This window comes from Podarcis melisellensis (assembly GCF_964234715.1).
Source record: "Podarcis melisellensis genome assembly, chromosome: 18".
NCBI classification, from domain to species: domain Eukaryota; kingdom Metazoa; phylum Chordata; class Lepidosauria; order Squamata; family Lacertidae; genus Podarcis; species Podarcis melisellensis.
This window is the reverse complement of record NC_138536.1, coordinates 1,583,806-1,611,212: the sequence shown is the minus strand read 5'-3', so window position 1 is coordinate 1,611,212 and position 27,407 is coordinate 1,583,806. Positions and strand designations below refer to the sequence as shown.

The following is a 27,407-nucleotide window of genomic DNA, read 5'->3' as shown; positions in this document are numbered from 1 at the left end:
CGACAAAAGTAAACAGCTGTTTTATTAAAACAAAAAAAATTCCTTCCAGTAGCACCTTAAAGACCAACTAAGTCAGTTCTTGGTATGAGCTTTCGTGTGCATGCACACTTCTTCAGATACACTGAAACAGAAGTTTCCAGACCCTTCTATATAGTGAGAAGGTGGGGAGGGGTATTACTCGAAGGGTGGTGGGAATGGGTGATTGGCAGATAGCTGTGATGAGCCTGTTGACGATTCTTAACGACTGCAATAGGTCTTACAGGAAAAAGCAAGGGGTGAGAAGGTGAAAAATGGCTTTGTCATGTATAATGAGATAAGAATCCAATGTCTTTGTTCAGACCAGGTCTCTCCATGGTTTTAAGTTTGGTGATAAGTTGCAATTCAGCAGCTTCTCTTTCCAGTCTATTTCTGAAATTCCTTTGTAGTAAAACAGCTACTTTGAGATCTTGTATAGAATGTCCTGGGAGATTGAAGTGTTCTCCTACTGGTTTCTCTGTCTTGTGATTCCTGATGTCAGATTTATGTCCGTTTATTCTTTGGCGTAAGGTCTGGCCTGTTTGTCCAATATAGAGAGCTGAAGGACACTGTTGGCATTGGATGGCATACACAATGTTAGACGATGTTTTATTATTATTATTATTATTATTATTATTATTATTAGGTCCGCGAGCCACCAATTATTAATAATTTTTAAATTGTTCTTGATGCCCTGCTCATTGGGCTGGGTTGGCCCTCTAGGGGGAAAAATGGGGGAGGACTAATAATAATAATAATAATAATAACAGAATAAAACTTTGAAAACTCCTTGGCCCGGGAATCACTGGTTCCTCCAGAGGTGGTCGGGATTCGCACTCGGCACCGACTCCGCAGATGCTGCCGGCTGGGGATTAAATGGGTGACGACTTTTTTTCTCTCTTTTCACAGGTATATCCACCCAACTCAGGTGACGACTATAGCAGGGAACCGGCCAGCTACCCCCCATCTAAAGCCCCCAGCACTGTCTACCCTGGAGCCTTTTACATGCCAGGTACGACCCCCCTGCGAGGCGGGCCTCCGGAGCATGGGGATTCGAGCCTGGTCTGAGTCGGGGGGGGGCCTGACTGAGGGGCCAGGAGGGGGAGACATTTGTGGCCCTCGGGTGGTTACTGGGCGGCAACTCAAAGTGGCCCTTGGCCTCAAGACCTACTGGGCTCTGGGAGTCCCGACAGCATCTCTGGAGGGTCACAGATGGTCCCCAGATCTGCCCCAAAGACAATTTTCTTTCTTTCTTTCTTTCTTTCTTTCTTTCTTTCTTTCTTTCTTTCTTTCTTTCTTTCTTTCTTTCTTTCTTTCTCTCTCTCTCTCTCTCTCTCTCTCTCTCTCTCTCTCCCCTCCCTCCCTCCCTCCCTCCCTCCCTCCCTCCTTCCTTCCTTCCTTCCTTCCTTCCTTCCTTCCTTCCTTCCTTCCTTCCTTTCTTTCTCTCTTTCTTTCTTTCTCTCTCTCTCTCTTTCTTTCTCTTTCTCTCTCTCCCTCCTTTCTCTGTCTCTTTCTTTCTCTCTCTCTCTCTCTCTCTCTCTCCCCCTCCCTCCCTCCTTCCTTCCTTCCTTCCTTCCTTCCTTCCTTCCTTCCTTCCTTCCTTCCTTCCTTTCTTTCTCTCTTTCTTTCTTTCTTTCTTTCTTTCTTTCTCTCTCTCTTTCTTTCTCTTTCTCTCTCTCCCTCCTTTCTCTGTCTCTTTCTTTCTCTCTCTCTTTCTTTCTCTTTCTCTCTCTCCCTCCTTTCTCTGTCTCTTTCTTTCTCTCTCTCTTTCTTTCTCTTTCTCTCTCTCCCTCCTTTCTCTGTCTCTTTCTTTCTCTCTCTCTCTCTCTCTCTCTCTCTCTCTCTCTTTCTGGACTCAGCTACACAGCTGCAAGTAAAACACTTTAAATATGTTGCAAAGCACAAAATACAAAAGCGACATTAGATGGTGAAAGCAAGCTGTGCCAAATTCAATGTACCTCAGGTTACATACGCTTCAGGTTACCCACTCCGCTAACCCAGAAATAGTGCTTCGGGTTAAGAACTTTGCTTCAGGATGAGAACAGAAATCGCGCAGCAGCGGTGCAGCGGCAGCAGGAGGCCCCATTAGCTAAAGTGGTCTTCAGGTTAAGAACAGTTTCAGTTAGGTACGGACCTCCAGAACGAATTAAGTACTTAACCCGAGGTACCACTGTAATTTCCAAAAAAAAATTTAAAAAAGCATTTGAAAAGCATTTTTTTCATGGAGAAAAAGAGGAACAAACATTTAATGTTTTCTGCCTCTCTCTCTCTGTGTGTGTCTCTGTCTCTATCTATCTATATCTATCTATCTATCTATCTATCTATCTATCTATCATCTATCATCTATCTATCTATCTATCTATCTATCATCTATCTATCTATCATCTCTTTCTTTCTGGACTCAGCTACACAGCTGCAAGTAAAACGCTTTATAAACGTGTTGCAAAGCGCAATATACAAATGCAACACTAGGGGGCAAGAGTGAGCTATGCCAAATTCAATGGTTGTTTTTTTTCCAAATTAGTGAAATGTATAAATTTGAAAAGCATAAATATTTAATTTTTTTTAACGGAGAGGAGAAAAGAAACCCTCTTTTATTTTGTCCTCGTCTCGCAGATGGACTTCACAACTCGGCGGACTTGTGGAATTCCTCAACCTCCATCAGCCAGTCTAATTACGGGGCCATCCTGGGAGCGTCATCCTCTCCTCTCCCGCAATCCGGCAACTTCAGCAGTCTTCATCAGCACGAAAGGATGGTAATGGCACAGATTTTTGGGGGGGGGATAGGGATGCGGGTGGCGCTGTGGGTTAAACCACAGAGCCTAGGGCTTGCCGATCAGAAGGTCGGCAGTTCAAATCCCCGCAATGACGGGGTGAGCTCCCGTTGCTCGGTCCCTGCTCCTGCCAACCTAGCAGTTCGAAAGCACGCCAGTGCAAGTAGATAAATAGGTACTGCTCTGGCGGGAAGGTAAATGGCATTTCCGTGCGCTGCTCTGGTTCGCCAGAAGCGGCTTAGTCCTGCTGGCCACATGACCCGGAAGCTGTACGCCGGCTCCCTCGGCCAGGAAAGCGAGATGAGCGCCACAACCCCAGAGTCGGCCACAACTGGACCTAATGGTCAGGGGTCCCTTTACCTTTACTAATAATAATAATCACAATTTATTATTTTTACCCCACCCATCTGGCTGGGTTTCTGGCGGCTCCCAACAGAATATTAAAAACACGATAAAACTTCAAACATAAAAAGCTTCCCTAAACAGGGCGGCCTGCAAATGTCTTCTAAAAGTCAGAGAGTTGTTTATTTCCTTGACATCTGATGGGAGGGTGCCACCACCGAGAAGGCCCTCTGCCTGCTTCCCTGCAACCTCGCTTCTCGCAGGGAGGGAACCACCAGAAGGCCGTACGTACAAAATTTCCCAGATATAGCCTGACGAAAATAATCGAATGGCAGCTAAAATGTCCTGGAATCTTCTGGGGCAATTTTACTAAGGAAACAAGTCGACTCCTTTGTCCCCTTCCAGAACTACCCCATGCATTCAGGAGAAGTGAACGGCGGACTCCCTTCGGTCTCGGGCTTTTCCTCGGCCTCCAACCAGTATGGAGTTTCCAGCCACACGCCCCCCATCAGTGGGACAGAGAGTGTCATGGGTTCGTATCCAAACCTTTTCCTTTTTATTTCATTTTTCCTGTTGTTGCGGATAATCGAGGATTGCGTTCCAGAAATTTGCAGGCCAAAGTTGGAGGCGCTTGCATTTTTCGTGTGGCATCTGTTGGAATCGTGCCTCGAGTCCAGATGAGGGCAAGACATTCAATCTCGCGAGAGTCGAAGCGCATCTATATTTTGGAATTGATCGGTTATGCAGAGAGGGTACCGGAGAGTCGAAAGGGGAAGGTGGAAAATAGCCAAACCGTGGGCAAAATTTCCTTATTGTGGCCAAGTTGTTCCGACGCTCGAGATCATTTAGGCGCTGACAAATTAGTCTGTTTGCTTTTCTAAAACCCAAAGTGAGTAGCTGTTGTGGTGATAAACCACAAGAGTGAAGTTTTAGACCAGGCGCTTTTGGGATCTTAGACCGGGGAGATTTGAGTTTAGGCAAAGGCAAGATCCTGCGCCAGATCCATATTTCTACTGAGGGGAGATTAGCCTCTAGGACAATGATGCGTTTGGGACACAGGGTGGGACAGAGAAAATTGGTTTTGGTTGGACCGCTTCCATAGATCCCTTCTGACGCCTACCGTCGAATCATAGTGTCAGGATAAGGGACTCTTAGGATATCATCTGGTACGATCCAACATAGCTGTCAACGTTTCCCTTTTTAAAAGCAAAATTCCCTTATTCTGAATAGGATTCCTCGCAAGAAAAGGGGGAAGTTGACAGCTATGCAATCCGAAACCGGACCGGACCCTGCTTAGCATTGCTAATGTGCACCGGCAAATCTCGCGATCAGAAAACCGAATTTCCCGCTGCCCCGATGACCGCGAGGAATCGGGGAGGGGGCGGTCCTCCACAGGTTTTGTTTTCCCCCCAAAAAAGTTACTGGTTTTCCAAAAAAAAATTAAACAAACAAACATACATACATCTTAACTGTACTTGATCCAATCTTAGTTACATTGTTAAGTAATCCCCCTGGCTGAATTTCAGTGTATATCACTGTAACCGTTTTCCAAAACCAATTTTCTCATAAAAGTAGCTTAACCACTTAACATCTTTCTTTGTTTCCATTTTGACTTTAAACATATTATTCTCTAACGTCGCGTATTTAAATCCTAAGCTTATCTGATATTTGCAAGTTTTTCCAGTTGAGTTATCTTAGCATATTTGGATAGTCTTTGAATTTCATCCGTTCCTTCTGGTCCTCCTCCTCCTTCTGGTCGCGGACTCTTCCCGTCAGGTCGGCTAGCTCCGAAAAGTCCATCATCCTCATCTGCCATTCCTCCACTGTTGGGACTTCTTGTGTTTTCCAATTCTTGGCTAACAAAATTCTAGCTGCACTTGTGGCACAGAAAAACAATCTAACATCTTTTGGGGGGGCAATTATAAACCTAGGTTCCCCGCAGGTTTATTTCCCTTCCGTCACCTGTCTCAGGTGCAAAAAAACACACCCCTCTTCCGGCCTTTTCTTTCTGCCGGCACTCCGCCCCCCCACCCCTCCCTTTCTCATCCTATCCTGCTGGATGTAGGTTAATCTCTTGGGGAGTGTCGGAAAGCCATTAGTGCTACGGAAATAGATGCGTTTGGGTCTAAGCCGCTGTCTAGGGGCCGTCCGACGCTAATGCCTCCCTGTTGTACGGCAGCTACAAGCACGCAGCCTCCCTGTGCTTTGGAATCGGAAGCCGGTTTATTTTATATACCATAGTTTTAGCTCTGTAAGATGCACCGGACCATAAGATGCACCTAGTTTTAGAGGAGGAGAACAAGAAAAGAAAAAAATTCTCTCCCTCTGCTCAGCGCCTCTCCAGCAAAGCGGGAGGAGAAACAGAAGGTTTATTTTATATTTTCCGCTCTATAAGATGCACGCACCCAGCCATAAGATGCACCTAGTTTTAGAGGAGGAGAACAAGAAAAAAAATATTCTCTCCATCTCTGCTCAGCCCCTCTCCAGCGAAGCGAAGCCAGGAGAGCAAGAGGGATCGGTGCGCACCTATCCTTGCTCTCCTGTCTTCAGCGAAAGCTGCGCGGCCTGCATTCGCTCCATAAGACGCACACACACATTTCCCCTTACTTTTTAGGAGGGGAAAAGTACATTTTATAAAACGAAAAATACGGTGTATATATAATATGATTTGTGCTTTCAGCACGCCTGTCTTTGCCATGGGGTAACCGGACGGCATCTTTGCAGGGAGAGCGATGCATGTTTTTATTTTTGCACGGTGGAGGGTGCTTGTCTCTGAACGTGCAAATTCCACACATACACAGACCCGAAAATAAAGAAGCATCGTGGGATGAAATGCAAACGCGTTGCACAAGATGAGGAGGAGGGGATTACTAGGACGGGGCGGGAAGGGGCGTCGTGGTCAGATCAAGGCTCGGAAAGGCCAGGGGCTCTGTTGTGAGAAAACACACACACACACACACACACACACACACACGGGTGAAGGGTCTGGAAACGCAGGACGTGCTAATCTCCCTCACCCTACAATGAACCTGTTGCAAAACCCCGGTGGCTATTAATCTCTCTCTTCTTCTCTTTTCTCGGCTTTTATTTTTGCATTTCCGGTTACGAACCTTCGTTTCTCTCCCTATAATATTCCATTGGCTCGACAACCGGTGCAACAACCTACCGTATTTTTCGCACCATAGGACGCACTTTTTCCCCTCCTAAAAAGCAAGGGAAAATGTGTGTGCGTCCTATGGAGCGAATGCAGGGGGGGAGGCAGGTGGGAAAAGACCCCAAGAGCTGCACACAAGCTCTGTGCGCTCTTGCGGGCTTTTCCACAGGAGGGAGAAGGGACTGACTGGCCGCATCAGTCCCTTCTCCCACCTCCCAGAAAAGCCAGGAGAAGCCGCAATCTCTTTAAAGAGTTTGCACGGCTTCTGCCGGTTTTGCGGGAGGTGGGTGAATCCCCCCCACCTCCCAGGAAAGCCAGGAAAGCCCTGCACAGCTTCTCCTGGCAAGGAGAGGCTGCACGGGGCTAAAGGGGAAGCCAAAACAGGGAGCGGGATCCATCCTGCTCGCTGCCTTGGCTTGTGCCATAGCCGCGTGCAACCCCTCCGGCAGGGAGAGGTTGTGCGCAGCCTGTACGCTGCTCTTTGGGGCTGGGGGGGGGATTTTTTTTTCTTGATTCCCCCCCCCCTAAAAACTGGGTGCGCCCTATGGTCCGGTGTGCCCTATGGTGCGAAAAATACAGTAATAATGATGGCGATTATCGATTGCGACTGTGAAACATCTTTAGTTAATTCCTATCGCAAGAAGACCTATTTTCCCTCGGCAACCTAAGTTTTCATTTGGTTTTGCCGCAATGTTCACCTCCCTTTTTAGCCTTTGGGACACGGGTGTTCCTAAATCCGGTTCTCTTAAAAAAATGCTTGGGGGGTACTCTCGTTTTGACTCAAGAAAGCCACCCTTTTATAGTTCAAATCGGGGGAAATAAATACAGTAAATGGACAAAAGTACAGAGATTCACAAAACGATTAGAGGTATTCCCCCAGGAAAAAAAAACACTGAATAAATCTATCCCTGCTTGAGTATTTAAAATGAATTGGGCCTGATCGAAGCAGCTCCACATTTCTGCAGTCAATTCCCCTTTCGTGTGCGCGCTTGTTTTCCTCCTCCCTCACCCTCCTCCTTTCCTCTTGTGCTAGGTAACCGAGGAACCACTGCTGGAAGTTCAGGAGATGCGCTTGGGAAAGCATTGGCTTCGGTAAGTTCCGAAAATTTTAAGAGAAGCTTTCCCTTTTGGGGGGAATAAAAGGGCTCACCCCGTATTCTTTTCCTGGCTCCCGGAAAGAAGACAAAACCTTTTTGTTGTTGATGATTTTGTTTCCCCCTTTTTCAGATCTACTCCCCAGATCACTCTAGCAATAATTTCTCTTCGAACCCATCCACACCGGTGGGCTCCCCTCAGGGAATAACAGGTGAGCTTTTTGCATTTATTTATTTTTGCAGGGGGTGGTGGGTTTATGTAGCAACCCTAGAACAGAAGCAGGCTTTTAAAAAAGAAAAAGGCTATTGCAGTTGTACCTTGGTCCTCAAACTTAATCTGTTCCGGAGGTCCGTTCCGAAACCAAGGTGTGCTTTCCCATAGAAAGTCATGCAAAACGGGGCAGAAATGACTGGCAGAATCCGAGACCAGGGAGAAGAGTCGGCGGAAGAAGATTGGAAGAAATTTAAAGACTATTTACAGAAATATTGCAAAATTAATGAATGTTAGAATGATGTTGGATAGAAATGAAGTGGTTTCCAGCTGTAATGCTTTAAGAGAATATGGGGGAAAAAGGTTTAGAAACAGGTTAAAATTTATAGATAAGGATTTGCTGAACTAACAATTTGAACTGGAATACAAAAAAGGGAGGTATGAGGAGGTCTGGGAAATAAGTTAATGAAAATAAGCATTGGAAACCTTATGTGTTTTTTAAACATTTTTATTTTTGTATTTTTGTTATTTATTTTTTTCTTTTTTCTTTTTACTGTATTATTATTGTAAACTTTAATAAACATTCTTTAAAAACAAAAAAGTCATGCAAAACGGATTAATCCATTCCAGTGGCGTAGCGTGGGTTGTCAGCACCCGGGGCAAGGCAAGTAATTTGTGCCCCCTAACCCATGGATTTGCGCCCCCTAACCCTAACCCCCAGATGTTGCGCCCGGTGCGGCCGGCCCCCCCTGCACCCCCCACGCTACGCCACTGATCCATTCCAGGCTTTTAGAAACAACCCTTAAAACTGCAATTACACATGGATTTTGCTATCTGACGAGTCTGTCGATCCATAAAAAAACAGTGTACTGCAGTCATGCAATCAGTCCGCCAGTAGCTGAACTGGGTTCCACGCAGTCACAAAAAAAGAGCCGCAAAAACAGAAACGCAAATTAAAAAGCGAAAACAGACAGACCGCACTCAAATCGGAAGCCTAACAGTCAAAACGGAAAAAAAATTCCTTCCAGTAGCACCTTAAAGACCAACTAAGTCAGTTCTTGGTATGAGCTTTCGTGTGCATGCACACTTCTTCAGATACACTGAAACAGAAGTCACCAGACCCTTGTAAATCACAAGACAGAGAAACCAGTAGGAGAACACTTCAATCTCCCAGGACATTCTATACAAGATCTCAAAGTAGCTGTTTTACTACAAAGGAATTTCAGAAATAGACTGGAAAGAGAAGCTGCTGAATTGCAACTTATCACCAAACTTAAAACCATGGAGAGACCTGGTCTGAACAAAGACATTGGATTCTTATCTCATTATACATGACAAAGCCATTTTTCACCTTCTCACCCCTTGCTTTTTCCTGTAAGACCTATTGCAGTCGTTAAGAGTCCTCAACAGGCTCATCACAGCTATCTGCCAATCACCACCCTTCTGAGTAATACCCCTCCCCACCTTCTCACTATATAGAAGGGTCTGGAAACTTCTGTTTCAGTGTATCTGAAGAAGTGTGCATGCACACGAAAGCTCATACCAAGAACTAACTTGGTTGGTCTTTAAGGTGCTACTGGAAGGAATTTTTGTTTTGTTTTGACTATGGCAGACCAACACGGCTACCTATCTGTAACTCAAAACGGAGCATGTTCGGCTTCTGAAAAAAGTTCGCAAACCGGAACACTTCCTTCTGGGTTTGCAGTGTTTGGGTTCCAAGTTGTTTGAGTGCCAAGGGACCGCTGTAACAGCTTTTTAGAAGGGGGACTTTGCTCAGGCAAAACGTTCAGACCTGTTGGGTGCTGACGTTCATTTTAATCTCTTCCTCCCCCCATTAAATTTAATTATTTTTGCACGGTTTTACACTGTGGCTTTTGATTTATTAATTTGACCGACAATGTCGTGGCTCTGCTGCCTTCGCAAGTGGCCTGGAGGTTGCTTTTTAAAGTTTTAAGTGTTTTACGAAAGAAAGAAATCTCGCCAGCATCCTCCGTGTTTTGTCCTGGGCCCCTGGCACCAATTTTCTTTTTTTCCTTCTACCCTAGGTTCTTCGCAGTGGCCCCGGGCTGGCGGACAAGGTGCCTTATCCCCAGGCTATGAAGGGACACTTCATACTTTGGTAAGATTCCTTCCGGTTCCCCTCCGCTTCCGGAAAAGGGAGCTCGTGACGTGATTCGTAGACTCCTAGAATCGTAAAGTTGGGTCATCCGGTCCAAACCCACTCCGATGAAGGAATAATAATAATAATAACCGTATTTTTCGCTCTATAAGACGCACCAGACCACAAGACGCACCTAGTTTTTGGAGGAGGAAAACAAGGAAAAAGTATTCTGAATCTCAGAAGCCAGAACAGCAAGAGGGATCGCTGCGCAGTGAAAGCAGCAATCCTTCTGGCTTCTGGGGAAGCTGCGCAGCCTGCATTCACTCCGTAAGACGCACACACATCTCCCCATACTTTTTAGGAGGGGAAAAGTGAGTCTTATAGAGCAAAAAATATGGTAATTTATTATTTATACCCTGCCCATCTGGGTGGGTGGGTATGGGGGACTCCCTGGTTCTGAATGGGGCAACTGTGCCCCCGAGGACCAGGTGTGCAGCCTGGGGGTCATTTTGGACTCACAGCTGTCCATGGAGGCGCAGGTCAGTTCTGTGTCCAGGGCACCTCCATCTGATACACAGGATGAGACCCTCCCCGCCCACAGAGTGTCTGGCCAGAGTGGTGCATGCTCTGGTTATCTCTTGCTTGGACTACTGCCATGCGCTCTACATGGGGCTACCTTTGAAGGTGACCCGGAAACTGCAATTAATCCAGAATGCGGCAACCAGACTGGGGACTGGGAGCAGCTGCCAAGACCACATAACACCGGTCCTGAAAGACCTACATTGGCTCCCAGGACGTTTCCGTACACAATTCAAAGTCTTGGTGCTGACCTTGAAAGCCCTAAACGGCCCAGTATCCCTGAAGGAGTGTCTCCACCCCGGACACCGGGGTCCATCTCCCAAGGACCTTCTGGCGGTTCCCTCCCTGCGAGAAGTGAGGTTGCAGGGAACCAGGCAGAGGGCCTTCTCGGTGGGGGCGCCCTCCCTTCAGATGTTAAGGAAATAAACAACAACCAGACTTTTAGAAGACATCTGAAGGCAGCCCTGTTTAGGGAAGCTTTTAATGTTTAATAGGTTATTGTATTTTAATATTTTGCTGGGAGCTGCCCAGAGTGGCTGGGGAAATAATAATAATTATTATTATTAACCCCCTGCAATGCAGCAATCTCCGCTGAGAGATGGGCACCCACCCTCTGCTTAAAAACCCCCACCACGTTGAGTCGGAATCTCCTTCCTCGTCCCTTGGAGCCATGGGTTCGAGTCCTACCCTCCAGAGCAAGGAGGAAACCAGCTTGGCTGACACCCTTTCTCGTTTCTCTCCCCCCAGCAAAACAAGATGGAAGACCACTTGGACGAAGCCATCCACGTCCTCCGGAACCACGCGGTGGGGCAGAGCAACCACAGGGATATCCACGACTTGCTGGCGTCGGCGGCGTCGGCTCATGGCACCACGGTGGGCAGCCTCAGCCAATCCTTCCCTCCCGCCTCTGTGTTGCCAATCGCCAATCGGCACTCAAATCTGGTAAGGGGCAAGGCTGCCAGCCCATCCTTTTGCTGTTTCGAAAGCTCTTGCGGGGGATTTCCGATATATGATAATATTTTATTCTCTCTTTTTCCCCTGTAATGAAAGTTGGGCTGCTCAAACCGTTATAGAGTGGTCCCCTGGTTCTCAAACTTAATCCGTTCCAAAACCAAAGTGTTCCAAAACCAAGGCAGCGCTTTCCCACAGAAAGTAACTCAGCATGGATTGTTCCGTTCCAGACTTTTGAAAACAACCCCAAAAACAGCAATCGAATATGGATTCCGTTCCAAAAGCAAAGCGTTCCAAAACTGAGGCAGCGCTTTCCCATAGAAAGTCATGCAAAACGGATTAATCCATTCCAGACTTTTAAAAACAACCCCTAAAACAGCAATTGAACATGGATTTTGCTATCTAACGAGACCATTGATCCACAAAAGGAAAGCAATAATCAGTGCGCTGTACTATTAAATAAATAAGACAGTATTGTAGATGATAAAAATTAAAATTACATTTTTTTTCTCTTTACCTGCACTGATGACAGTCATTGCTTGGATGGGGGGGCTTTTATCCATTTCCGCAGTCACAAAATCAGGAGCTGAACTGGGTTCCACAGTGTCACAAAAACAAAGGAACTGAAAAAGCCTCAAAAACAAAAACACAAAATAAAGAGCAAAAACAAAAGCGCCAAACTTCATCCATTCCGGAAGTCCGTTTGACTTCTGAAATGTTCAGAAACCGAGGGGTGGCTTCTGATTGGCGCAGGCGCCCCAGAAACAATAACCGACAGCCGCGTCGGACGTTCGGCTTCTGAAAAACGTTCGAAAACCAGAATCCTCACATCTGGGTTTTTGGCGCTTGAGAACCAAGGTCCCACTGTCACGAAATGTGTAAACTTGAGAAGTATAAATTTGTTGTTTAGTCATGTCCGGCTCTTCGTGACCCCACGGACCACATCACGCCAGGGTTGGACTCCTGTCTTCCACTGCCTCCCGCAGTTTGGTCAAACTCATGCTGGTAGCTTCGAGAACACTGTCCCACCATCTCGTCCTCTGTCGTCCCCTTCTCCTTGCGCCCTCCATCTTTCCCAAGATCAGGGTCTTTTCCAGGGAGTCTTCTCTTCTCCTGAGGTGGCCAAAGTCTTGGAGCCTCAGCTTCAGGATCTGTCCTTCCAAGGAGCACTCAGGGCTGATTTCCTTCCGAATGTAGAGGTTTGATCTTCTTGCAGTCCATGGGACTCTCAGCTTTGTATAAATAAAAACAATTTTTAAAAAATAACGCGTGGCTCTCCCTTTGCTCTTTCAGGTGGCGGGGGGCCATTCGGAAGATGGGCTTCCCAGCAACCCCAGTCTCCTCCACAATCACGTCCCTCTCCCAGCCCAGCCCAGCTCGCTGCCGGACCTCAACAGAGGCCAGTCTTCAGATGCCTTCAGCGGTAAGATTGAGTGGCGGGTTTCGCCACACCGTCCTCTTTCATCCCCACGGGGCTCAAAAGTCCTGGCGTCCTTGCCGGGGCAACGGAGGGGCATCTATCTGAACCGCCTTGAATTGTAGGGATTGCAGCTAAATCGGTGTTCTGGTCCAGGAGGAGCGTTAGGGCGGGCGATATATTGTTCAAACATTGGCCGGAATTCACCAGGCATGTTTTGCACACCGGGTGAAGATGCCCAGGTGGCGCTGTGGGTTAAACCACGGAGCCTAGGACTTGCCGATTGGAAGGTTGGCGGTTCAAAGGTGGGGAACCATGGGGCAGGGTCCAGGATGCTCAGATTTCTGAGACCCCCCCTTTCATGATGTAACCATGATGTATGAGTGATGTAGTTTGGGGGGGTGTAACATGAGGATTGGAAGGGACGCGGGTGGCGCTGTGGGTTAAACCACTGAGCCTCTTGGGTTTGCCGATCAGAAGGTCGGTGGTTCGAATCCCCGCAATGACGGGGTGAGCTCCCGTTGCTCGGTCCCTGCTCCTGCCAACCTAGCAGTTCGAAAGCACGTCAAAGTGCAAGTGGATAAATAGGTACCACTCCGGCGGGAAGGGAAACGGCGTCTCCGTGCGCTGTTCTGGTTCGCCAGAAGCGGCTTAGTCCTGCTGGCCACATGACCCAGAAGCTGGACCCCGGCTCCCTCGGCCAGTAAAGCGAGATGAGCGCCGCAACCCCAGAGTCGGCCACGACTGGACCTAATGGTCAGGGGTCCCTTTACCTTTTAAGCTCCAGCTGTCCTTTGTCCACAACAAATTGCCACTGTTTTTTGTGTTGAATATATGCTGTATGGTCACTGATGGACCTAATGGGAATCTCAAGCCATATATAGAAAGGAGCAAACCGGTGATATTTTAGGGAGCAGGCTAGCAGGCGGGGGCCATTTCTTACCTCCTAGGAGCCCACACAATACAAAACACTGTTGCTGTAAGTAGGTTTTATTCTATTTGTTTTTTATCTTATATTTTGGAAATGTACACCCAGTGGTATTTTCCTTTCAATTTTTGGGGGGCCCCAAGAGAGCGGGGCTATAGCTTGTTTAGCTTATATGTAAATACAGCACTCTTCGTAGCTCCATCCTTATTTCGGACGTCACGATACATCAGTATGTCACGATATATCGGTATATTACGAGGCTGGGCGAACACACAGAGCTTTATTGCGGTCCCTAGACCCCAAACGCATTATGTGCAGCAGTGGTGGCCAAACTTGGCCGTCCAGCTGTTTTGGAACTACAATTCCCATCATCCCTGACCACTGGATGATGGGAGTTGTAGTCCCAAAACAGCTGGACGGCCAGGTTTGGCCACCACTGATGTACAGGTTGTTGTTAACCCTTCGGGTCCCTTCCAACGCTACGATTCTCCGACATCCATCCCTGTTAACCCATTGAAATAAAAGTTTCAGGTTTGGAGGGAGAAATTTCGTAAAGAAAGGCAAATTTCTAGCTCTTGCGCTGCAGCAGACGCGCCGAGATCTCGAAGGCTCCGGTCCCCTGCCTTGTCTCTCACTTTTGCCCATCTGACTCCCTCTTCAGGCTTGACGGGGGGCCTGGGACGGGCCAGCGTCTCGTCCGGCACCAGTGAGATCAAGCGGGAGGACAAGGAAGACGACGAGAACACGTCGGTGGCCGACAACTCGGAGGAGGAGAAGAAGGAGCTGAAGGCGTCGCGGAACCGAACAAGGTGCTCGTTGAACAGGTCTCAGCCCTTTCTCTGTTCCCTTTCCGGGGGGCGGCAGCATGGGGAGACCCCCAGGATCCTAGGTCTTTGGGGCGGCCGGGCAGCAAAGCCCCTTGACAGACGGGAGGTCAGGGTGGATGACAACTTGGTGAGCAGGGATGGAAAAGCGAGGAAACCAGCTCGCTTCCAACACCCCCAGGAGAGACTCGCTTTTTTGGGAAAAGGGGAAGAGCAACGTCGCCCTCCGAGCTTTCTAGGGGTGATGACGTTTTGCTGACGAACCTATAGATGTTTGCATGTGTGTTCAAAATTTATTTATTGCCTGTGTCCGTGTTTCGTATTTTGCTCCCTGCTCATGGGCGGTTTGGGTAGGGTGGCGAAAAGGCGCTGCATTTGTCGCCGCAGCCGCGAGCTCGGTGGTTTCCAAACTGTGTCCCGGGAGTAACTGCCCCGTCTCCTGTCCCGGGGGAGAATTCTAGGGTGGATGGACGAGCCATAGCTGTCAACGGTTTCCTTTTTTTAAGGGAAATCCCTTTATTCGGAATAGGATTCCTCGCAAGAAAAGGGGAAAGTGGACAGCTGTTGGAAGAGCCTTTCCGCAGCACTGGTGGGAATCAGATTTTCCGGACGCTTCACCCAAAGCAAACACCCCCCCCCTTCCGAGCATCTCCCGGGGGCTTTTTGGGGGTGGGCGCGCACCATAAATAAGCTTTGTTGTACTAGCCAGAGGCCATGGCAAAACCATATAAACCCTATCAGAAAAAAATATGGTATTTTTCGCTCTATAAGACGCACCAGACCACAAGACGCAACTAGTTTTTGGAGGAGGAAAACAAGAAAAAAAATATTCTGAATCTCAGAAGCCAGAACAGCAAGAGGGATCGCTGCGCAGCGAAAGCAGCAATCCCTCTTGCTGTTCTGGCTTCTGGGATAGCTGCGCAGCCTGCATTCGCTCCATAAGACGCACACACATTTCCCCTTACTTTTTAGGAGGGGAAAAGGGAGTCTTATAGAGCAAAAAATACGGTAAATACTTCTACAGTTGTACCTTGGTTCCTGAACGCCTTGCGACCCAAACATTTCACCTCCCGAAACACCACAAACCTGGAAGTGAGTGTTCTGGTTTGCAAATGTTCTTTTGGATCCGAACGTCTGACGCCGCTTCCGATTGGCCACAGGAGCTTCCCGCAGCCAATCGGAAGCCACTCCTCAGTTTTTGGGGGCCCAACAGACTTGTGGGATGGATTCCGTTTGAGAAACGAGGTACGGCTGTACACAAAACCCGCCGAATATAAAATGCAGGCTCAAGCATAAATTGGAGGGTTCTCCTATTGTGTACATAGCTACACAGGCCATGACGAGGTTAAATCCCACAAAGGATTCTTAAATCAGATTGTAAGAAGGACATTATATGAAGTGTGGGAGAGGAATAAAAAAATAAGTAGTGACCAAAACACCATGGGGGGAAATCTATGGCGTTTGGTTTACTGCAATTTTACCCAGTCAGCTTCTTCCTTTCGGGGGGCGGTGAATTTCGGGGACACACTTTGCAAACCACCCGGCCCTGGGAAGTGCGGTCGGTGGGTGGGAAATGTTGGGTTTACGGTCATTCCAGTTATTGCAAAACAGATATATAATATTATTGTGGCGGGTGGTGGGTTGCCCTGTGTGTTTTGTGCATCCCCGTTCCCCCTATTTGTGCACGATGTGTTCCGGTGCCGAGGTGTGTGCCCGCGTGGGGAAAAACGCCCCCCACCCACCCACCCCCTTGTCTCCTTCTCCTTTCCAACCATCAGTCAAGATGAGGAAGAGGATGATGACCTGCTTCCCCCAGAGCAAAAAGCCGAGCGCGAGAAAGAGAGGAGGGTGGCGAATAACGCCCGAGAGCGCCTCCGCGTCCGTGACATCAACGAGGCTTTTAAAGAGCTGGGGCGTATGTGTCAGCTCCACCTAAACAGCGAAAAGCCACAGACCAAACTGCTCATTCTACACCAGGCCGTCTCGGTTATCCTGAATCTGGAACAACAAGTTAGAGGTCAGTGGAAGCTTCCGATGTGGTGACGTTTTCCGAGCGGCAAGGGGCTGTCTGTCTCGTCTTCCCGAATCCGTCCCTGGCGCACCTCTCCGAATCCTGCTGACGTTCTCCCCCCTCGCCTCCCAACCCCTTGAAACTCTCACGCCTTCTTTTATTTTGCCGTTTTGGGGTCTCTGTTGTCGTGGGGTTTTAGCGGGTCGTCGTCGCCGTTTTGCTTCTCTCTGCTGGCTTTTCGCACCCCTCGCTTTCCCCGTTTTCGTTTTCCCGCGCTGGAAATAAGGGAAAGCAAGCGTTGCGCTTCCTGCATGCCGTCAACCCTCGCGCCTCTGCCGGGGGGGCTTCCGCATTTATCGTTTTCTTCTGTCCCAAACTGCCACACACAGCTACAGTCTGAATCCTTCCACACACCCCAACCGTTGCAAAATCGGGTTGATCAATCAACATTTGCAGGCTTCCGGCGGCTTGCAAAGGTTTGCAAACCAAGCGGTTCCCCCAAAATTCAGCTGAAAATGCCTGTTGCAAACCCCTGAAGAACACTGCAGATTTTGATAATAAACCTGATTTGCAAAGGAGAGGGTGGAAAGCTGCAGCGCTAAAGGGCAGCTCTTTGGGGCTCTAAATTGCTGCGTATCAAAGACGGGAGGTGTTTTTTATTTTTTGTTTTTCCAGAGAAGCGGAAAGATCATGCAGGTTATGCGCAGATCCCACCGGACACCTTTCCAGCAAATCCTATGTATTTTCCCCAAAAAACTGTTGGCTTTTTTCATCCAATTTTTGCACAGGGCAGGGGCTTGCTTTTAAATAAATGCCGCATTTTTCGCTCTATAAGACGCACCAGACCACAAGACGCACCTAGTTTTTGGAGGAGGAAAACAAGAAAAAAAAATATTCTGAATCTCAGAAGCCAGAAGAGCAAGAGGGAACTCTGCGCAGTGAAAGCAGCAATCCCTCTTGCTGTTCTGGCTTCTGGGATAGCTGCGCAGCCTGCATTCGCTCCGTAAGACGCACACACATTTCCCTTTACTTTTTAGGAGGGGAAAAGGGAGTCTTATAGAGCAAAAAATACGGTACTTAATTGTGTTTCTTGCCTTGCGGCAGTGAGTTTTGAGACCAGCTCCTATGCGTAGCCTGCTGTTCGTTCCGTTACTGGGGATAGGAATAAATAATAAAACTATTTCCATCCCTCGTGGCTTTCGGACTCAGAGGATGGGGGGTAGCCCTCCTTACTAGAGTGCCCTTGGCGATTCGCTGAGCTTCAGGGAGGGGGGGGTGGCTGCACAAACATGCCACAAATTTAATAAATACAAATTTGATCAACGACAATGCTAATCCAAACAAGTTCTCCCGTCCGCACAAGGATTTACTCTTGTGGGGTGAAACTTCCCCGTCCTCCCTCTGTACCCTCCAGAGTTAGGAGAACCCACTGCAAAAATTTTGGGGTGTGTGTGCGAGAGGGAAAGATCCATCGCGCGAGAGGAGACCTATTCAAACGTGGGACCCCCTGTGTTGCGGGAAAGCCACTCGGTCTGAGCTTTGCTGGGTTTTTGCTTTAATAATAATAATAATAATAATTTATTTATACCCCACCCATCTGGCTCCGCTTCCCCAGCCACTCTGGGCGGCTTCCAACCAAATATTAAAATACAGGAATACATCAAACATTAAAAGCTTCCCTAAACAAGTCATAGCGGGCGCCCCCACATCTTGCACCAACGAAAGATGCTCTGGAGAGATGAGCCTGGTCTTTTATTATTACAGCCGTACCTTGGTTCTTGAACATGTGTTCCGGAACTCCGTTTTACGTCCGGAAACCAGGGCACAGCTTCTGATTGGCTGTGGGAGCTTCCTGCAGCCAATCGGAAGCCGCGCCGGACGTTCGGATCCCAAAGAACGTTTGCAAACACTCACTTCCGGGTTTGCGGCGTTCGGGAGCCAAAACGTCCCGACTGCCGAGGCGTTCGGAGTCCAAGGTACGGCTGTATTTTGAAAACCACCCCTCTCTCTCTCTCTGCAACCTTTGTCCCTCCGTCCCAGCTGCCAAGTTAGGGATGAAATCATCTGCGCAGAGATAGTTGGGGAGCCGGGCAGGGTAGCTTGGCCAGAGGCAAAAACGCGTTCCCACTTCTCTGCCAGGCGGGCACCCGCGGAAGAGAGTCGGGCTGCTTTCCCTTCCTCTCTGCAAATGTCTTTCCCCCCTGCTTGGCCATGCATGCATGAAAGCACTTAACTTTTCCTTCCTCGCAATCTGCGAAATGGGTGCATCTTGAGTTCAATGCAGTTTCCTATTCGACAGAGGTGGGCGGGCAGGGGGGGCAGCGCCTGGTTTTCGTCCGTACAGAACCTGTGCCCCGTTCTTCTGTTCTGTTCCTTCTCCCCCTTCCATTCTGGAGCTTCCATTAATTTCCCCTTTTCGTCTGCCGCGACATGTATAACTCTATTATTTTGTTTCCCCTGGTGTCTTTTTCTCTCATGTATACGCTTCGTTTGCTGCCGCCACCCTCTCTGCCACCCCCCTCTGCTTTCCTACAGACAGACCCCAGCCGTGACCCCCTCGGTGGTTCCAACCCTGTACCTTGTACTTGCTGCGTCCTTAGAGAGACAGGAAAACCCAGGCGGGCAGCAGCGGGGTGGGGGAAGGAATAGCCTACGAGCAGAAAGGCAGGCGCACCCTCCCCGAATCTTAAAGTCTCTGGCGCACCTCCTTTTTAAAGTTATTATTTCGCCACGTTCCCGAAGGCGACGCGTTTGGGACGGGTCGGCCGCTGGCGTCCCCCAAGCCGAAACCTGGCCAGCTGAAGAGCTCTCCGATTTGGCCCACTGTCCGGCTGTAGCCTTTGGGCGCAGACGGGTCGCCTGTGGAATCGTAGATTTGGGAAGGGGGTCCCTAAGGATCATCCAGTCCAACCCCCCCGTGACCCGGTTGTCCCAAATGTCATGCCCTCCAGATAGAGGTGGGCTTTTGAAGTCCAGACACAGGCAGGCAGCCCCAGTCGAAGGAGCAGCTTTCCCTACGAACACAAAAGAAGGGGATGAAGGGAATGTCTCTCCTTAGAAGGGCACGTACATGTTTAGAAAATCACATTGCACTGTGTTGGGTGGGTGTGTCTCCTGAGCATGTGCAGAGTGTAGGAAGGACTGGGTTACCAGTCCTGTTCTTGCAGGTGCCCCAAAGTGAACAGCCCTCTGAGTTTGACAACAAATCTCCCCACCTGCTCTCCGCAACTGGCAAAACTGCCTCTGATACTGGAAGGAATAGACAGCCGGCGTAACTCGTAGTTATCAATAGCCTTATAAGAACACCAGGAACGCGGGTGGCACTGTGGTCTAAACCACAGATCCTCTTGGGCTTGGGTTCGAATCCCGGCTCCCATTGCTCTGCCCCAGCTCCTGCCAACCTAGCAGTTCGAAAGCACACCAGCACTAGTAGATAAATAGGTACCACTCCAGCGGGAAGGTAAATGGCATTTTTGTGCGCTCTGGTTTCCATTATGCGCCAGAAGCAGTTTAGTCCCGCTGGCCACACGACCCAGAAAGCTGTCTGCGGACAAACGCCGGCTCCCTCGGCCTGAAAGCAAGATGAGCGCCACAACCCCAGAGTCGCCTTGGACTGGACTTAACCGTTCAGGGGTCCTTTACCTTTTTATAAGAAGATCAGGAGCGATCTGTAAGCGGTGTCAGACCCAAGACCCGTCCATCTGCTGGGATAGCTCAGTCGGGAAAGCACGGGGAACGTAATCTCAGGTCCGCAGGTTTTCTAATAATAATTAAAATAACTTGTCTGGAGTAGCTCATCCCAAAGTCTAGCTAGCTATGTTGCTACGTGGAGAATCGCTTCCTTTTCTCCAAATCTCCCAGCATCCAGCTTTCTGGGGAACGGACACAGCGGCAGGACAGCTGCCTTGCAGAAAGTCGCAGGTTCGATTCCCTGCTGGGGGCTGGCACATACTTCCTCTCTGAAACCCTGAACGATTGCTGCCAGTCTGTGCAGACGATACTGGTCTCGATTTGCCGATGGTGGAAGGTAGTTTTCTAAGGTTCGCCGGATGACCCCTGTCGCTTTGGTAGCCACAGAAAGACTTAATCATTTTCTCCACCTGCTGCGTAACTTTAAAAATGAATCGCAGCCTTTTTTTATTTTTTAAAAAGCATGCATCGCTCACCTTTCCCCTGGAAATTCTTCCCCCTGGAAATAAAGGGAAATGTTAAGATTCCTAGTGTTTCAAAACCACCGCGTTCTCTTTAATAATACAATGTCTATCCTACTTCCAAGTCGACTTCAAATTAAATAGTTTCGTGGGCTGGCTTCCTGCCCCCAACCTCCCCAGTGTTTTCGTTCGAACCCTTTCCCGCTGCCTTATATACAGCGGTACCTCGGTTTCCGAACGTCATCTGTTCTGGAAGACCGTTCGGGTTCGAAAACTCGATAGGGGAGCCTCGAAACGGAAAACTCAATGGAAGTTTGACTTCCGATGCACGTTCGAAAACGGAATCGTTTGCTTCCGGGTTTACGGCATTCAGGTTCCGAAACGTTCGTCAACGGAGACTATCGGAAACCGAGGCATCGCTGTATATATCGCTGATATATATATATATATCAAACTCTCGTCTAATATACCCCTCTAATATTTCCCCTCCGCTGCTTCTGTCTCAAATCCTGCTTCAGGTTTGGGGTTTTTTTTCCCCCAAACAGTCCCTCCCACCAAATAAACCAGGGGGACTCCGAAACAGCGCTGGTTCTGAGTCCGATGTCGGCACGGGTCTGAGCTTTGTGCCACGTCCAAATTCAGCCCCGCTCAAGTTCCAGTAGGGGCACAGCTGCCCCCCAATGCAATATGAACTTCCTAGGCCAGCTCCCAATAGACTGTGATCTACTTGCAGTATTAAAAAATCTAGCAGCGATCTACCCATTGTCGTTGGATGGGCCAAAGTTGTTGCGCATTTCTGGCGAAAGGCAAATTTGTTGTTGAGCTTTAAGCCACAGTTGTTCAGCTTCCTCCCCCCTTTTTTTGGGGGGGGGGAGATCTCTGAGGGGTCAAAGGTTTACCAGGAACACCCCGCAATTTTCCAGTAGATCACGATCCACCTGTTGGGCATGCCTGTCCCAGGCCAACGCAGAAGGCGGCTTTGAGCGAAAATTTGCAAGCATGCAAACCGCATGGACAGGACGCGGGTGGCGCTGTGGGTTAAACCACTGAGCCTCTTGGGCTTGCCGATCAGAAGGTCGTTGGTTCGAATCCCCATGACGGGGTGAGCTCCCGTTGCTCGGTCCCTGCTCCTGCCAACCTAGCAGTTCGAAAGCACGTCAAAGTGCAAGTAGATAAATAGGTACCACTCCGGCGGGAAGGTAAATGGCGTTTCCGTGCGCTGCTCTGGTTCGCCAGAAGCGGCTTAGTCCTGCTGGCCACATGACCCGGAAACTGTACGCTGGCTCCCTCGGCCAGTAAAGTGAGATGAGCACCGCAACCCCAGAGTCGGCCACCACTGGAACTAATGGTCAGGGGTCCCTTTACCTTTACCTAAACCACATGGGACCAGTCCGCATCCTCTTGTCCGATGCAGGAGATGCCCTTGGGTACCCCTTTTTTGCACATCGCAGGTGAGGGGAGTCTAGTCCGCTTGTGGGCCGGATCCAGCATCAAAATTCTGATGCTCTTTACACCTTTTGAGTGTAGCCGTAGGTCGTTTTTTCTGCCTTGGTCCGGATATCAAATGCCAAGAGGCGGGAGAGATTGATTCTAGGCAACACCTATAGGCGCAGTCAAAATTGTTCCAAACCTGCCCCCCCCCGCTTGCAAATCAGGTGAAATTCCGCTAGAAAGGCAACTTTGACGGGCTTCTCTTTAAGTTGCTTTTTCAGACGAATTTGGGGAGAAAACCGCTGAGAGCATACGTTGTGCGGAGCCATTTCCGTGGCTTTTGTGGGATTCCGCTCCTTGCAAACAGCTGGAAGTTTGCAGATGTTGAGAATAAACGTGGTTTGCAATGGGAGGGGTGTTGGATGATTTTGATTGCAAATAATAATAATAATAATAATAATAATAATAATAATAATAATAATAATTTTTCTAAGAGAACAAGGTAAACTCATGCACCCTTTTCTAGAAAAACAGCACTGATCATTATTAATAATACGAATACTTATCCCAACAACCTTCTTCTGGGAAACCCAGCCAGATGGGCGGGTTATAAATAATATAATTAATTGTTATTATTATCTTTTAAGAGCCATTAAACAGTGGAACAGGCTCCCTTGGGATTTGGCGAGCTCTCCCTCCCATTGGAGGTTTCTAAGCAGAGCTTGGGTGGCCATCTGTCGTGGGGTCAGTCTAGATGAGCGCTGGGGGTCCCTTCCAACTCCACAATTCTACGAGTAACCCGCACAATGCTTATTATGGTGGATATTTAGGGAGGGACCGCAACCTTGGAGGATGGACGTACCACCACAACCAGGGTTGTGGTCTTAGCTGAGCTTCTCCTCCAGTCACAGTAGACCTGTCAGTTGGGGGGGCGGATGTGAGACATTGCCCAGTCTTGACATATCTCACCCCACCCTTTCCAGCTCTGAACAGAGACCCCCCCGGGATATTCGCTCCCCAATCTCCCTGGCGGCAGGACAATCTCCTTCCTTCCAAACGGCGAGGTTCAGATTTCCAAAGGTCGGCACAGTTGGGCTGGGCTGTTATTGAAACATCCAAAATTGACATCACCAAATAGGGACTCCGGGGACAAGGCTTAGCCCAGGGGTCAGCAAACTTTTTCAGCAGGGGGCCAGTCCACCATCCCTCAGACCTTGTGGGGGGCCGGACTGTATTTTGAAGGGGGGGAATGAACCCATTCCTATGCCCCACAAATTACCCAGAGATGCGTTTTAAATAAAAGGACACATTCTACTCGTGTAAAAACACCAGGCAGGTCCCACAAACAACACAGAGATGCATTTGAAATAAAAGGACACATTCTACTCATGTAAAAACACACTGGTTCCCGGACCGTTGGCGGGCCGGATTGAGAAGGTGATTGGGCCGGATACGGCCCCCGGGCCTTAGTTTGCCTTCCCATGTTCTAGTAGCAGGTGGTTCCCCAGGCTTGCTTGCTTGAACTGAAGTTCAATATGGATAAGACAGAAAGGTTCTAGTCCAGGAGTCAGCAAACTTTTTCAGCAGGGGGCTGGTCCCCTGTCCCTCAGACCTTGTGGGGGGCTGGACTATATTTTGAAAGGGAAAAATATGAACCAATTCCTATGCCCCAGCAAATAACCCAGAGATGCATTTAAAATAAAAGGGCATATTTTACTCATGTGAAAACACACTGATTCCCAGACAATCCGCGGGCCGGATTGAGAAGGCGATGGGGCCAGATGCGTCCCTGGGCCTTAGCTTACCTACCCATGTTCTAGTAGCGGGTAGTTCCCCAGTCCAAAGCACACATTCTACTTGTGTAAAACACCCAAAGGCATCCCCCATTGCTTGTGCCGCTTCTGCAATCGGCTACCCCAAGAGGAACAGTCTCCCTTGGAGCTATCCGAGCGGAAACTGGGTGCCCTACTTTACCCGGGTGCTTGAGCCGAGATCTTTACGTTGCTAGGGGGTTGGACTGGATGACCGCTGGGGGGGGGGCTCCCTTCCGCCTCTACGATTCCATGGTTCCAAAGTGCCAAAACAGTATCGTCCCAGAGGATAGGGGGACAACAAGGTTTTCGAGTTTGGTTTTGCCCGTGTTGCGAAACGGGCAGCGTTCGGCAGCTCCTTGTCTCTGCGGTGGAACGAAAGGGCTCTCCTCTTCCTCATTGTCCGTCAGTTGTGCCGTGCCGCCATGGCTAGCCGCTGACATGGACGTTTCCTCCCCGCTGCCCACCTTGGCACCGTCCCCCCGAACCCGCCCGCCCCACGGAGTCCCTCCGCCGCTCCCCAGACTAACCCTCCCCGTGGTGCTGTGTGAACCCAGCAGTACAGATGAGGCGCTCTCACTGGAAGACAAGGACCTGAGGGACCGGGAGAGGCGCATGGCCAATAATGCCAGGGAGAGGGTGCGCGTCCGGGACATTAACGAGGCCTTTAAAGAGCTGGGACGCATGTGCCAAATTCACTTAAAAACAGACAAAGCGCAGACCAAGCTCATCATCCTCCAGCAAGCTGTGCAAGTCATATTAGGTTTGGAGCAGCAAGTACGAGGTACGGCGCCGGGGGGCTCACCCCACACACACCCCGAGGTCTCGTCCCCCCCCCCCCCCGCTTTGTGCACATCTCCCGTCTGTGCTCTTTCGCTCGCTCATTCGCACAAGTATCTCTGCCTCTCTCCCTTCTGCCCTTTGCTTGGGGCTCCAGGTTTTGCGTCGCTTCTCTTCTTCTCCCCTTGCTCTCTGGTTCGTGGTCCGTGCAGAGATGATCCCCCATAAAAGAGGGGTGCAGCGGTGGGGCTTACGGCTTTTGAGCGGCAAGGTGGGGAGGGGGCTGAGCGCACGGATGCCAACCCTCTCGCACTTTGTGCAATCCTTATCCTTTTCTCCGTCTTGCCTCTATTCCTTGGATGCTGGTTGGGTTAGGTTGGGTTGGGTTGGGTTGGGATGGTTGGGTTGAGTTGGGTTGGGTTGAGTTAGGTTGGGTTGGGTTGAGTTGAGTTGGATCAGGTTAGGTTAGTTGGGTTGGGTTGGGTTTTGCTGGGTTGAGTTGGATCAGGTTAGGTTAGGTTAGTTGGGTTGGGTTGGGTTTTGCTGGGTTGAGTTGGATCAGGTTAGGTTAGGTTAGTTGGGTTGGGTTGGGTTTTGCTGGGTCGAGTTAGGTTGGATTGGGTTGGGTTGTTTTGAGTTGAGTTGAGATGGTTGGGTTGGGTTGAGTTGGGTTGAGTTGGGTTGGGTTGGGTTGAGTTGAGTTGGGTTGGGTTGAGTTAGATTGGGTTGGGTTGGGTTGGGGTTGCAGGTGGCTCTTGCCGGACCCGAACCTCCAGATTTCCTCCTCCTCCCCTCCTCTTCTCTCTCTCCTCTCGTCTCAGAACGTAACCTGAACCCAAAAGCAGCCTGCCTAAAGCGCCGCGAAGAGGAGAAAGTGTCTGGCGTCGTCGGGGACCCTCAGATGGCGCTCTCGGCATCTCATCCGGGTCTAGGAGATGGGCACAACCCCGTGGGGCACATGTAAAGGTAGTCTCTCTCTCTATTTGTTTCTTCTGGAGATGGTTGGTCCTTCAATAGTGGGCTTTGGTCAAACCTGGTACCATATCATGTAAAAGAATTACTGTGGACCTCCTATTTTCCCCCAAAAGCTAAGCCCTGGACCCCCCTACTTTTGAAAAATTTTTACATCTCTCTGGTAGTTTCCTGTGCAAAGCAAGTACAGCGGTCCCTTGCTTCTCAAACTTAATCTGTTCCGGAAACTGCGTTCCAAAACCAAAGTGTTCCAAAACCAAGGTGTGCTTTCCCATAGAAAGTCATGCAAAATGGATTAATCCGTTCCAGACTTTTAAAAACAACCCCTAACACAGCAATTGAACATGGATTTTACTATCTAATGAGACCATGGATCCGTAAAATGGATCAGTAGCTGAACTGGGTTCCACACAGTCACAAAAGCAAAACGTTACTCAAACGCTCAAAACGGAAGTGTGGCACTCAAAACGGAGCAGGTTCAGCTTCCAAAAAAAGGTCGCAAACTGGAACACTTACTTCTGGGGTTACAGTCTGGCCCCCCACAAGGTCTGAAGGACAGTGGACCGGCCCTCTGCTGGAAAAGTTTGCTGACCCCTGGGTTAAGTGATTCAAGGCTGGGTCGGACGCAGCCTAGGATGGTGGAGTTTGCGGACGTTGCTTATGAGACTTGTGTTTTTGTGCGACGAACCTCCGGGCTTTTGCACCCTTTCTCTTCTCACCTTTTCTCTCTCTCCCTCCGCAGGTGATTTCTTTTCTTCGCCCTGCAAGCAGACGTCTGTAGGAAGAAGAGAAAGCTGGATCTCTCACACATCCCCCTCTCCTCCATTCCCCGACAACCACCGCCTGTCCGCACCAGAAACTGTAGTCCTGTTTCAAATACCGACGTGCGGTCTTTTTTTGGGGGAGGGGGGGGGAAACGGGCAGAGAAAAGTTCAGCGTGCTAGAAGGAACTTTTCTCTTTCTTTCTCTCTCTCTCTCTCTCTCTCTAAAGGAAAGGAAAAGCAACAAGTTTTATCGAAACGAAAAAAAAAAATCAACAGCAAAGATTGCCTTAAGTCTATATTCTCGAACTTTCAGTGCATATCCTTCAGTTACCGAATTTCGGGGGGGGGGGAGTTGTTGTTTGCGGGGATGTGTAACATTACAAATGGCTTGTGTTCACATAAGGCCAGCAAAAAGAAATTGTGCCTACGCATTTTATTTTTATTTTCTTTCTTTCTTTCTTTCTTTTTTAAAAAAAGAGAACATTAGTTACAATAATTTTTTTTAAACGTAGAACAAACATAGTAATGCCTTTTGTGGAGCTTGGGGGGGTTTGTCGTTTCGTTTTTGGGTTGTTTTTTTTAGCTTTTGCGTATATGTTTTGTAAGCAACGACGGGGAGGGAAAAAGACGTGTAAAAAAAAAAAAGACGAAGAGATTTGTTTCTGCCCCCCCCATCGAACCGCTTTTTATTTCCGCCCCCCTCCCTCTATCTCTTTTTCTCTGCTGCTGTTTCTATAGTTAATGTTGCATATTATTTTTTAAAAAATTAAGATCAACCAGAAATATTAAAAGTTTGTATTAAGAGGACTGGATGTTTGAAAACGAAACACAAAAACGGAAACTAAATTCGAGGACGGAATTGCGGGGGGGGGGAGAGACACGGACGGTGCAAGTGTTGCGAAAATGTCACAAACGTGAATTGAAATAGGCAGGTTTGTTTGTCTAGGAGCTTCCACGGCGAAGGGTGTATTGATAACCGTCTCTGTCAAATTTTGAAAGGGGATGGGGGGAAGAGACGGCAAAGCGATTCGGAAGAGTTTCCTCCATCCCGCACGATTCTCAAAAAGTCTTATATTGTGCCCTTGGCTTCCATCTTA

General features: G+C 49.0%; 1 protein-coding gene across 9 annotated transcripts in view; it reads left to right on the top strand.

Moving 5' to 3' along the window:
• The window catches only part of TCF3 (transcription factor 3), a 90,443-nt gene extending 63,667 nt beyond the window's left edge, over positions 1 to 26,776 (top strand). For 4 of the 9 annotated variants that reach the window (XM_081895558.1, XM_081895557.1, XM_081895556.1 and 1 more), the window contains exons 9-20: positions 925 to 1,027; positions 2,632 to 2,771; positions 3,537 to 3,663; positions 7,319 to 7,377; positions 7,513 to 7,591; positions 9,636 to 9,709; positions 11,018 to 11,212; positions 12,515 to 12,644; positions 14,228 to 14,390; positions 16,169 to 16,407; positions 25,396 to 25,540; positions 26,289 to 26,776. In XM_081895558.1, coding sequence (XP_081751684.1) covers positions 925 to 1,027; positions 2,632 to 2,771; positions 3,537 to 3,663; positions 7,319 to 7,377; positions 7,513 to 7,591; positions 9,636 to 9,709; positions 11,018 to 11,212; positions 12,515 to 12,644; positions 14,228 to 14,390; positions 16,169 to 16,407; positions 25,396 to 25,538 — 1,452 coding nt within the window. In that variant the 3' untranslated portion in view covers positions 25,539 to 25,540; positions 26,289 to 26,776. Of the gene's footprint in view, positions 1 to 924; positions 1,028 to 2,631; positions 2,772 to 3,536; positions 3,664 to 7,318; positions 7,378 to 7,512; positions 7,592 to 9,635; positions 9,710 to 11,017; positions 11,213 to 12,514; positions 12,645 to 14,227; positions 14,391 to 16,168; positions 16,408 to 24,351; positions 24,579 to 25,395; positions 25,541 to 26,288 lie in introns of all 9 variants that reach the window. The other 5 variants (XM_081895563.1, XM_081895560.1, XM_081895562.1 and 2 more) reach the window with 4 other exon arrangements.
• Positions 26,777 to 27,407: the final 631 nt, after the last annotated feature.